Raw genomic sequence first — 13,104 nt, forward strand, 5'->3', positions numbered from 1 at the left:
CACCTCACTAGAGTCATGCCTCATACCAGCCTGCTTCACTACCATTATCCCCGTCCCCAACTCCACCAGTATTCCTGTCCGCGAGAAAACAAGGCTCACTGGCCTCAATGACTACAGGCCCGTTGCTCTGACCTCTGTAGTAATGCAGGCTTTTGAGAGCCTTGTACTGTTCCACCACAAATCCATCACAGACCTCCTGGACCCCTTGCCATTCGCCTACAGAGCCAACAGGTCTGTGGACGATGCAGTAAACCTGGCCCTACATTTCATCCTCCAGCACTTGCACTCTGTAGAAACCTACACCAGGATCTTGTTTGTGGACTTTAGCTCGGTCTTCAACACCATCCTCTCAGTCTGGCTGGAGGACAAGCTCTCCCAGGTGCACATGCCTGATTCCACCTGTAGGTGGATCACTGGCTTCCAGTCTGACAGGAAGCAGCACATAAAGCTGGGAAAACACATCTCTCACTCCTGGACCATCAGCACCGGTTCCCCACAAGGCTGCATCCTTTCCCCTTCTCCCTGTACATGAGCAGCTGCACCTCCAGTCACCAGTCTGTCAAGCTCCTGAAGTTTGCAGATGACACCACCCTCATCAGGCTAATTTCTGAGGGGGACGAGTCCGCCTACAGGTGGTAGATTGATCATCTGCTGTCCTGGTGCGGCCAAAACAACCTGGAGCTCAACGCTGTTAAGACAGATGGTTGTGTTTAGGTAGAACCCAGCCCCCCCATCATCCTGGGTGACTCCCCAGTCGACTCTGTGGACTCTCACCAAGAAGGCACAGTGGAGGATGTATTTCCAGAGGCAGCTGAAGAAGTTCAACCTGCCAAAGACAACACTTCTACACCTCCATCATCGAGCCCATCCTCACCTCCTTCATGGTGACCTGGTACTCTGCCGCCACAACCAAAGACAAGGCTAGATAAGGCTGCCCGCTCTACTGAGAGGATGATTGGCTGCAGCCTGCCATCCCCCCAGGACCTGCATGCCTCCAGGGCTCTGAAGAAAGGACCCTGAAGAAAGATTGTGGCCGACCCTGCCCACCCCAGTCACAATATCTTTGAACCACTCCCCTAGGAGGCTGCAGTCCATCAGGATAAAAGCCTCTCGCCACAAAAGGACCTTCTTCCCAACTGCTACCAGTCTAGTCAACAAGGCCTGTGTCACCCTCTGACCCTCCCCCTCTGACTTAGATTCTGCAGCACTACTTGCACTGCACATAACCTTGATTGTATTGTACATAGGATCTCACTGCACATACATAAACACAATGCACACATACTGTATATAACACATTGCACACATTAACACATTGCACATACTGTCTTCACATTGCACAACATTTTATATTTGCCCTTTACTTCCTGTGCTACTATATATTTTACACTGTCCTGTCTTTGCACTGTCCTTTCTAGTCCTTGCACCCTGTCTATTGTTGTCTATCCATTAGTGTTAGGCACCAAGTGACCAATAGACAGACAGACAGACAGACAGACAGACAGACAGACAGACAGACAGATAGATAGATAGATAGATAGATAGATAGATAGATAGATAGATAGATAGATAAAGCACACATAAATGAATGGCCTTCATTAATAAGCTCGTCATATAATGAAGGCCACGGAGAAGAGGTGAATTTTCAGGAGAGACTTAAAGGCATCCAAGGTCTGGGCAGTTCTAATATGCAGCGGTAGGCTATTTCACAGCTTGCGGCTGGCAACTACAAAAGCTCGGTCACCTCTGGTTTTGAGCCTGGATTTAGGGACATCCAGGAGCAGCTGATGGCTTGACCCGAGTGCTCTACGTGAAGGAGTTCAGCTAGATACAGAGGAGCTAGGCCGTTCAAACCCTTAAAAACAAGTAACAAAATCTTTAAATCAATCCTGAGGCGGACAGGAAGCCAATGCAGGGAAGACGGCACAGGTGTGATGTGGTCATGCTTTCTTTTTTCAGTCAGAAGGTGAGCAGCAGCATTCTGCTTTAGCTGCAAACGCCAGAGTGAGGACTGGTCTAGACCTACATACAAAGAGTTGCAATAGTCAAGCCAAAGGTAATAAAAGCATGAGCAACCCTCTACACATATTTAGGAGGGAGATAGGCCTTGACCTTGGCTATGAGCCTTAACTGAAAAAGGTGGCTTTAACCACAGGGCTAATTTGTTTCTCAAATTTGAAAGCACTGTCAAAAGTAAAACCAATGTATTATTATAGCAGAAACATTTTGGAGGCTAGGGGGCCCAGAGCACCAACAGTCATCCAAGAGAGCAGAATGACCAAACATAATGACCTCCGTCTTGTTGTCGTTTAAGTTGAGGAAATGCAGGTCCATCCAGGTTTTTAAGTCCTTGTGACAGTCTAGTAGAGGCTGTAGAGACTCCTTGGATTTCAATGTTAGAGGTAGATAGGCTAGATCTGTACATCATCAACATAACAGTGGAAGGAAACATTGTGCTTTCGGAGAATGGACCCCAAGGGCAGCATACAGTACATAAATAAAATAGAATGGGGAAACTCCTGTCTGACACGTACGAATATGTTCTGGCTTGTGGTCAACTTTGGCACTCTAAATACACACTATATTAATGTGATGAGATAGCCACTTGGTAGGTAAAGTGGAACTCTTTTTGCACCGTTAGCTATGCTCAAATTCACTGACGTTAGATTGAACTTCCTCTTATCAAATCTAATAATGGTGGTCCCCATTTGCCAACCCCCCAGTTTCACCCAAGGAATTTAAATAACCATCTACTTGAAGAATTCGGCAATCCAGAGTCTTTAGCATAGATTTACATGGACATGTCACCCGATCCCCCCCCCCCCCCCCCGCCCAACCCCTCCCATTGCAACACATCCTGTAACGAGTTACCCTCCTCGTTGCCTGCATTCGCCATTTTGACATACACTGGGAAGGAGACACACGTCCAAACAGAAGCAAAGAAGGCAGAAAAGAAATGTAAGCTCTCGTGGTTTGTTTATCGTCTAAGTGTTTCGTTGAAGGTAACGTTAGCTAACGTTGGTTTACACAGTAATAGTCTGCCGAAATTACCGTTTCAATGATCCATTGCTAGCTAGCTAAGCAAAGGTTAGCTTAACTTGCTGTACAGTAGACTAGGCAGGCTAGCAGTAGCAGCTAACGTTAGCTAGCAAGGTAGCCGCGAGGTGCCCCTTTCTTTGCCAACAAACATTGAGTAACTTAGCTAGCTTTCTATTATCTAACGTATCTAACGTAACGTTAGTTAGCTAGTTAGTAGCGCTAGCTAGCTAAGCTAACGCTAGTTCAAAGGAACCTCGCCTATCATAGTAATTTGTTGCACATGTATTTTAGGACCGAGCAAACTGAAGAACCGAGAATCAGCAATAGCATTAGCCAAACTAGCTAACTTGCTTGCTAACACGAACTAGCTAACTTTGCTATCCAGTAACTCAGGCTGTCTGGCAAGCTAGTTAATATTTGTTGCAATGTCTGATTCTAGAGTAAAGCCATGAGCGGGTGTCGTGTATTCGTCGGTCGTTTGAGTCCTCACGCCCGAGAGAGAGACGTGGAGAAGTTCTTTAAAGGATACGGACGGATCCGAGAAATAAACTTGAAGAATGGATTTGGCTTTGTGGTGAGTAGCTACCATACCTTTTTGGCTAACGGTAACTTAAGCTAACGTTGGTGTAAGTTATTAATGTTGCAATTCCCCAATAAAGTAGTTACTACTAACGTTACTACTAGTACTAAGCTTCATATTATTAGCATTGTCTTGATCAACCACCTAATCCTGGGCGCCGTTTTTCTTTAGGAGTTTGATGACCATAGAGATGCAGACGATGCAGTATACGAGTTGAATGGCAAAGAACTTTGTAGCGAAAGGTAAGGGTTCATTGTCGTCTCTGATATCAAGCAATAGTGAAAGGAGTATGTTCGTTTTTGACAACCTGGACCGTATTTACGGCATATAATAAGACGTTTGACTCACCAAGATAACTTTGGTGTAATTCGATGGCCTGTAGAAGAAATGTAAAATCCAGCGCGAGCCAAGTATATCTATGTAATGGCGGCGGACGGGGCACTGAGAATGCAGCTTCTAAAACCTCTATTTTCTTCCGCGAAACGGTTGTTTTCATCAATCTTGTTTTTATGAATCGCTAGTTGTGCTTGCATAGAGCGAGGGCTTGTTGTGGTCTTCACATGCCTCTGTAATATGATATTTAGAAACGTCTTTAGAAACGAAATAAACTCGCTCCAACACGCATGCGCACATCGCGCAGACTGGCTATTCTCCGTCTGTAGGCTACACTCGTGACTCATTCTCTACGCTACGATCGACTTGTTGGTGCCTGGAATATTAATATGGCTGAATATTTAGATTTTGAGGATATAGAAGATGACTTAGAATATGATGGAAGCCGATCGTAGCGTACAGAATTGATGAAAACAACCGTTTCGCAGCAAATTTCTTCTACAGGCCTCCGAATTACACCAAAGTTATCTCGGTGAATCAAACGTCTTATAATATGCCGTAAATAAGGTCCAGGTTGTCAAAAACGAACATTCTCCTCTACATTAAACATTTCTAATAACTATAATCATAGTCACGATCTGTAGTTTAGTATTCGTGCTGTTCGTCGGTTGTTTGAAAGTGACACTTTTGTGCTTGGCCTTTTTAGGGTGACAATTGAGCATGCACGGTCCAGAAGAGGAAGGGGAGGTGGTCCTGGGACGGGTGGCGGTGGCGGTGGCAGTGGACGTTTCTCTCCACGGTTCAGCTGGAGCGCTCGTCAGTCTCGCAGCAGTGGTTCCAGGTGCTGTAGTAGTACTTCAGGCCTACAATCCCAATGTTTATTGGTCCCAATAAACCTTTTCAATGTGTCATGGTCCATATTCTGAATTCACGGTTGTCAATGATAATAACCTGTTGAATGAGGGCCAGGACACACATACCCATGGTCTGAATTGAGCCATATCATTCCGCCCATGCCTGTTGTTGCAACAAAATTGGATTTCACCTGTCATACAACTCAAGGCATGCCTTCCTTCTATGCATGCAGGTATGGCCCTCCTGTTCGAACAGAACACAGGCTCATTGTGGAGAATCTTTCCTCAAGAATTAGCTGGCAGGTGAGCAACTGTCCATAATAGTTTTATTTACCACATAAGAATATTCTGTATTTGCTTTAATAATGCTGTTTTTATGTGAAGCAACAATTTTATAGAAATGATTACATAAGAAAAAAAACAGTTTACCCACACAGGTAGCCTACTTATTTCCACACTGGTAAAATTGAATAGCAAGGTCTCTTTTTGATTGATGTAAAAACAGATATTTTATACTTTACATTCATTTACTGTCTCTTTCAGAACAAGGACAATGTCATAAGGCAATCTAACAAACAACATCTTAAAACTTTAACAGCTATTATCTGGTTTCCCTGTAAGTGGAGGTGCATGCACAGCCTCCCAGGAGGTGTCTGATGTGCATAGCCCCCTCTACTGGTTGTTTTCTGAATAGTGTCCATTTGGTGCCTCTCCTTACACGCAGTTGCCGCTGGTCTAAATCTTGGCTGGGCCCCGTAGCGGGTGAAAGTGGTCTAGCGCAGGATAGCCTTAGGAGGTCCGTAGCCACAGTCTGGATGGTTCTGTGGTCTGGCTTCCCCCAACTGCTGTAACCCCCCTCAAATCCACGTTCCCTACACTCTCCCGTTTGGGTCTTTTTCTGTTGCTGATGGAGCTGGGGGTGTTGAGTTGGGCGCACACCCCTTCCCCTACTTGCTCTCTGGCGGTCCCTTGTGGAGGCCGGATTCCGAATCAAGGCTGAGGTCGTTTCTCAAGGGCTTAACACTGCATTGGTTCCGATTTGCTATTTGGACAAGTGGCTCTTTGCTAATATCTGCCTGGGTATGGAATGGTAAGTAGCATATAACTCATGTGATTGGGTTTGTAAGGGGTTGGGAGGAAGGGAGTAGATTCATATTCTTACAGGACTGGCAGGGGAATTAATAGTAATACTAGTAAATCATTTTATACCATTTAAGCCCTTATCCAGTCATTGGCTGCTGTTTTTGTAGAGCCCCTGAGCAAAAAGGAAAACTAAAGAAAATTTATCAAATGATTCATATTCACATTACTATTTAAGATTTCCTGCCTAGAACCACAACAGTGGACACAAATCCTAGCCTCAAATTGTTTCCAAGCCACCACACTGCAAAGGATTTATAATGGCTCATCCTATGATGAAGTGTTTAAGTCGAGTTGCCTAACAACCTTAAAACAAAAACTATATCATGGAACCAATTAATGGCATGTATAGGTTTTCTCCTTTGGGTAAGTTAATGCTTATCTACCCTCTTGAAGCAGCCATATCAGTGGGTCGACTTACACGCCCTTCACTGAAATGAGGGATTAACACACTTGGAATTGTTTTTGTTTGAAAGACAGTATATAGATAAATGCATCACGGGGGTGTATGTTGCTTTCATTGCTTAATTGTTTCTCTCACTCCAGGTTTCAAAGAATACTCTCAGGCATATTATGCATGCTGTTGTTTGCCACTGAATCCATGTGTGTTTCGGAACAGGACCTGAAGGACCTGATGAGGAAAGTTGGAGAGGTTACCTTTGTGGACGCCCACAGAACTAACAAGAATGAAGGGTAAGCTGCCGTTGAGTGTCGGACGTTGCTGCCTGTGGTTATGAAAGGGCAATCAAAACTGACTGACTTCTGGTTTAATTCTAAGGGTGGTCGAGTTTGCATCCCATAGTGATATGAAGAACGCCATTTCCAAGCTTGATGGTACAGACTTGAATGGGCGCAAGTTGAAGTTGTTCGAGGATCGCAGGAGAAGGTGAGATGCCTTTCCTATTGAAATGTTGGTATTTCAAAGGTGTCGGATGGTGGTTTTGTAAATGATTAACACTCCCCCCCCCCCTTTGTTGTTTACCAACAGCGGCAGCAGGAGTCGCTCTCGCAGCTACTCTCGTTCACGGAGCCGTTCTCGTTCCCGCTCCAAGTCCCGCAGTCGCAATCGCTCCAGGAGCCGGTCCAGATCTGCCAGCCGCACCCCAGAGAAGAAGCCCTCGGGAGGCAAGGCTGCACCTCGCTCCCGCTCCCCGTCTCGCTCCAAGTCTCGCTCCCGCACCCCCGTCCAGAGGAAACAGTCCCGCTCCCGTTCAGCCTCACCTGAGAGCCAGCACTGAGTGTGTGCTCTTCAGTGTAATGTTATGGACTGAAGCGTCGTGAGAGCATGGCGGCTGGCCTTTTGGGGCAGCCTGGTTATTGGGAATGAAGGAGAGGGTTGCCTTTTGTGATGGGAAGTCCTTCATTGATGAATTAATTGTGCCCGCGACGGCTCGGTCGTTGGTTTTGTTTTTGTTTTATGCTTACATTGAAATGTTCCCTTCCCATTTGACCTGACAATTTTATTTTGCTATGTAATTGCTATACTTTCTTCTTTGAAAAATCCCTACACCTTTTAATAAAATGTACAGTGAACAAGAGGCACAGTGATTGGCTCATGTTCCTGTTGATTACCTGTTTCATCCCCTACAGGTTTTGTCTCAAATGTACCATTCAGAGTGAAGAACAGTCCCAGCTCTGTTTAGAGTGTGATCTGATAAGCGCAGCGTCATCATGGTTTCACCCCCAGCCTGTGGTATTGTATTCAGACCCTGCAAATGGTGAATGACTCAGAATTAAGATGCAGTAAAACAAAAAAAACAATCTTAAGTTCCCCTTTGGGTAATTTAAAACAAAATTGCACATTGATACTGTGATTATGCACATTAAAAACAATCTTAATGGGTGCTTATGTTTTTCTATTGCAAGTATCCTCTTTATTTGAAAATAATTACCTTAATTCTCAATATCAGAGTAACGATACTTGCGGTTAATGTAATTTTCAGTCTGCTTGAACTGCTTATAAGTGTAGGAGTCTAGCTTTTTTTTGACTGGCTAATGTGTGTTAAAGAGCAGTGAGTGATGGCTCAGGAGTTATGACTACTTTAAACTCGTGCTAAGTTTTGTTTAAATCCCACCCAATGATTCTGTCCTGGGATTGAACAGGATATGGAAGCGGCTAGTGGACTGTTTATTGTGGCAGGGAAATACCATATACTATTGAATATTATTGTTGACTGAAAACTGATTTGCTAGAAATAAAACAGTCATGGCAAACACCTCTTTTAAAATGTAAACGAGTCATTGAAAAGTATACTTGTTCATGTAACTGAGCACTGATTGATTAAACTTTTGTCTTGCTAATGTTTTACAAAATCGGGTCAAGGTCTAAACTGCATCAGCCTGGCGTTTAATTTTACACCACATGATGGCAGTGTCTTGTCCGGGGAGCAGCGAAACCTATGTCTGAGCGAAACCTTGAAATCGGTGTTCCTGTTTAAAATATGTATTTACTTATATAAGTTTACACGTAATTTCGTCAAGAGCTTTGGACGGTCCTGCCATCGCACACGACCGTGCAATAACAAAATGTGTTTTACAGATAAGAATGTGTTTTTACAGATAAGCACCATCGTGCATTACCGTGTCCTGGTGGGGGTAAATTCATAATAATGAGGAGCCAGGTTGGAGTTTTTTTTTGTTGGGGATGATACAACCAAAAGTTTTAGGTGCACCCCCCAGCACTCTGGTACTGTAGCAAAAATGCAGAATCAGCATTTGGCCATTGACAAACTGGTGTTATTGAGCGCGCGAGGACTACAGTTCATCCGCGAGCGTGTGCTTGGAGCGAACGAGAGCATCTGGAAGCCAACTATGACGTCGTTCTTCTGTGGTAGTGAGCGTGCTGCTAGGGTAGCTAACTACCGCAGTTGTTGAAGCCCAGGAGCAGGAGGAGAGAGCGGGCTTCCGACCTGGACAAGTGCGGAGAAATGAGCACGTCGCCACGGCAAACACGCTGCCCTCCACATCGCACAAACGTAAACATTATCGCTTGAAGAGGGAAATTCTCGATTCACGACACGACTAAAACATTTTGGCTCACATACAAAACATCCTCGTGCCAGCCTCATACCCACGAACCATGGCGGAGAGAAGTGGCCGGCTGAGTTTCCCCGGGAGTGGGGCTCTCAACAGACCCGTGCCTATGAACCTGTTTGCCACTTGGGAAATAGATGGATCTTCTCCGAGCTGCATTCCAAGGTAAGCCCTCAAAGTTAACCTCTGAATATCTGGATGCAGGTAATAGACTGTCATATGCAAACTACACAGCAGTTGACTTGCTCCAAGAATCCCCTCAAATCCCATTTGCTGCTGTGTCATTCAGGTGGGGATGCAGCTTGCACGCTTTGAAATGATTGCTTGCTTGCAATCGCTGATGAAGTAACCTAGCCTAACTAACCACTGGACCGCGGCAGTTTTTCCAAGGAGTAACGTTACATGTACAGTATAACTGATATGGATGAGTGAGTGGTAAAGCGGAATAGAGAAATGTAATGTACTCATCTCCTGATGGCACGTCACTAGCAGTAGTCTATGACCAGTGCCAGTAGAGGCAGCATGCTAATTCTGTGACAGGGTGGTAAACAGCAGTCGGGGTCATTATGCTTAATGTCATGGTCTTATAGCTCAAGTCGTATATCTCAAGGGAAATAGCTTACTGTAATTAATGGCTGTGGATTTATTTATGTGAATGTGATATTGTGAGTTATGGAAAGAACTTGCAACCTAAACTAGACCTAAAATGTTCTGAAAGCCTTTCAGCTCACTCACGATAAAGTGGTCTCTAAAGCTTAGCTCTTGCTTGATCCATGCTTGTAGTCAGAAATAGGTAAATCGTGGAGAGGATCCTTTGCCTAGGCCACATTTGATTGGCATGGTCACATTCTGCCATGCGGCCCCATTATTCATATTTAGGTTAACTTTACAGATTGATAGCCTTAGTATTCCGGGTTGTTAGGTAAATCACCTACTAAGAGGGACATGGTCGTTCACGTTCTCTGAAAGACCACCTGTCAACTATTTTCACTGATCGGCAACAGCTTAATGCTTACGATTGTTGTTGTTGCTGTAATTGAATCTCTTGATAGTAAATACTTGGGTAAAATAGACTGCATATGACCGAATCGCCCTGTGGTTAGAGTGCTCAACTGAGTTTCTTATCTGATTAGTTTTGATAGTGGTAGGCTAGATCTTTGTCTGTGAAGGAGGCATATTGGAGAATCACTGGGTCAGTGTGAATTGAACCGCCACTCAGGCTAAATCTTCTTGGAGATCAGTGCAGCTCTTTATTGATCAATGCCACTTAAATGCTTACCTTAAGCTCAATCAAAGACAGCCAAAGACTTAGGCTCAGGCCTAGTTTTTGAACTCATTTTGCGAACTAGCATTATCCTATTATTCACCCATGGGATGTGTGTTAATTACCATACATACAGGCTAAGCATTCAAAGATATTCAACTTCAAAGTATTTCCAATTTTGCTTTATTAGGCAGTCAATCATTTACACTTTTACCTCTGCTGTTATCTTTGCCGACTTTTCCCTCTGCCCTTCATATCTATTTCGCTTCATATTCCCTTTACTCTCTCTCTCTCTCTCTCTCTCTCTCTCTCTCTCAAATCTCTGAGGGCCCAAGCTATTAGGCAGCAATATTATAGGAGTGCTGCTTCTGCACTCGACTCACGTTTCCTGGAATCACCCCAGGACAGGCACTGTTGCGTAGTACACAGGCTACATAATAATCACCTATCACAGGTGAGCAGAGAATGTTAATCACCAATGGTGGTAGCACAATTATTGGCAGTAGCCTGTAACTGTACTGTACTCTGCTGTTGCTTACTGGATTTATTGAACTGTAGACCCAGGCCTAATTATGAACTGAACAGAGGCATGGCTGGGAGAGACACAAGGAGCCGATGCCAGTACAATATGTCATTTGATGTTTCATTGCTGTACCACACCACTCTGCATGTGTTAGTCTATGTTGCTCGTTTTGGTATTTTTGAAGTGGGCATCAACTTGGGTATCTGTGGGCCAGTGTGGGAGAACACACAGGCATAAGTGCTGTCAGTGATGGGCTGGTCCCTGAGACAGAGTAGGGATTGAGTGGGCCCTCGAGTGGCAGCTGGACCCAGTAGGCTGTCATATTTGGGCCTGTTGGAGGCAAAGAGCGCTGAGATGTCGCTTTGAGTCCCGGTGAAACACTCCGCTCTTTGTCCCTGTGCTGCCTGGGATGCTCGCGTTGTGGGATTTCAGAGTAGGATGAACGGGTGGTAGTAAATGGCTCACATTGTTTTATGATTCAGCGTGTTGTTCTTGTTCTCCTGTCCTGTGTACCCCTGCTGCCTTGAATAAGGCCTTTTTGAGTGTTTTGCACCTGGCTGTGAGGTAATCATATCACATTCCTTCTGGTACTGTACATTAACCTATCTGTATTATAATTCACCTACATTTAGACTAGGCTAGATTTAGTCATAGGCATGTTATCCAGAACATTTTACCACTTCCATAGATTAACACTGTTGTGTGATTTGAAGTATGCATGCTTTATTTATAGACTATGATTTAATTATTATTTATAGGTTATGATTTGTCTGTGCTCTTTTGGACATATAATAAATGTGCTATTATGTAAAGTAAACAGTCACATTTTGACTGCATGCTATGCTGAACCAGAAGTCTGCCTAGATGAGCTATCCAACACCCCCCAGGGCCCCCACCTTGCTGATGCAGCCGTTCCTGGAGGACAGACAGGGCAGTCGCTCGCCGGCTACCTAGCCTACCTCTCTGAAGTGCTTTGTAACTCTGCAGACCGATCAATTCTGCTTTCAGTTTACTTCCCCATGCTTCACTGCACAATGAATGCCACGCCTCACTGACCGCCTTCCACCATTCTCCATCTCCTCTGATGTTGAAGCGCTGTACTAGACTTCCTGTTGTCACCAATAACTCTCATTTTTGTTGACGTCTGAGTTTATACAGTATTTGTGCATCCTGTGCCTTTATGCATACTGTATAAGTAGCAGATGAAGTTGTTTCTGTACATTCTGACTGTGCTCCGAGTCCCTGTCAAGGCTAATGAAAAGTCAAGGCCTCTTTGGCAAACACCAATGGCTGCAGTAAACCCTGAACTGCTGATAAAGACAAGACATAAACATGAGGATATAGGCTAAACAGTATGAACAGAGATACCTCATACTTACGCATCAAAGAGCTGACACAGGTGAAAAATGTGTGGAAAATGTCCTAGTTCTCCCAGTCTACCCGATATAGGCCTTTGAATCTTAATTAACCTAAAGCTAATTGCATGCTTGTTTGACCATGAATGACTTATGGAACTTCAGCACCTGAGGATAAGTTAGGGCAACAAGCAATTATGGATTAGCTGAAGTGGGGGAAGATGGAGGAACGTGTTTCTTTTTAGCCTAATGGTGTTTTCTGAGACCGTTACAAAGATTAGGCCTATAATGGTTTGGCCACTATGGCAATATATATGTCCATGTCTACTGTAGTAGTAGCATGTAGCATGCAGAAGACAAAATGTTCTGTTCATTTTATAACCCTAACCCATAATACAATTTTCATCTCCATATCGCTTAAAATAGCCTTCATTTTATACCCTCTCTAAAACCTCATCATATTAGTTAGAGTTTGGCTAGGATATGTGTTTTGTATGATTGCTAGCCAGGAAAGTGACCTTATTTCCAAATGTGGTTCAAATTAATGAAATGGCTCTGTGATAGTGCACATTGTGAAGGAAGCCTGTTTGTATTTTGGTCTGTGAAAGCCTCCAGGACATTTTTGGGTAATGCTGAAAAATGAGGGTAAAGGTCTGAAATAGTTGATAGAAGGTGAGCTTAGCTTTTAAAAGGTGTACAGTGCAGGTTTGGAGTGGCGATCTAAGTACACAGATGTTATGTTTCTAACCCTCAGTCTAGCCGTCCCCTAATCCGGCCTTGTTCTGTGGTCCAATGAAAACAGACTGATTGTTTCCTTGGTGTGTTTTTAAACATTGACAGGTTAGAAAAAAGGTTAGTGAGACAAACCATATTGGGTACACTTTATAAAAGTGTATATTTCTGAACTTTGACCAGGGAAGATATTGGCTTGGACCAGTTTATTCTCTCAGCACTGTCTTGTTTGTAGGAGTTCATTCCTGGCT

General features: G+C 44.2%; 2 protein-coding genes across 2 annotated transcripts in view; both read left to right on the top strand.

Moving 5' to 3' along the window:
* The first annotated feature begins 2,905 nt into the window (after positions 1-2,905).
* srsf5a (serine and arginine rich splicing factor 5a) lies at positions 2,906-8,212 on the top strand. The gene is made up of 8 exons (XM_084438302.1): positions 2,906-2,958; positions 3,479-3,613; positions 3,791-3,861; positions 4,659-4,793; positions 5,040-5,109; positions 6,566-6,639; positions 6,725-6,832; positions 6,935-8,212. Exons 2-8 carry the CDS (start codon positions 3,488-3,490, stop codon positions 7,182-7,184), a joined length of 834 nt encoding a protein of 277 aa, XP_084294428.1. The 5' UTR covers positions 2,906-2,958; positions 3,479-3,487; the 3' UTR covers positions 7,185-8,212.
* Positions 8,213-9,023: 811 nt separating this feature from the next.
* Positions 9,024-13,104, top strand: part of pacs2 (phosphofurin acidic cluster sorting protein 2) — a 60,092-nt gene continuing 56,011 nt past the window's right edge. Inside the window, exon 1 of the mRNA XM_084438598.1 lies at positions 9,024-9,144. Within this exon, the coding sequence (XP_084294724.1) occupies positions 9,026-9,144 (119 nt within the window). The 5' untranslated portion in view covers positions 9,024-9,025. The remainder of the gene's footprint in view (positions 9,145-13,104) is intronic.

This window comes from Borostomias antarcticus (genome assembly GCF_949987555.1).
Source record: "Borostomias antarcticus genome assembly, chromosome: 5".
NCBI lineage: Eukaryota > Metazoa > Chordata > Actinopteri > Stomiiformes > Stomiidae > Borostomias > Borostomias antarcticus.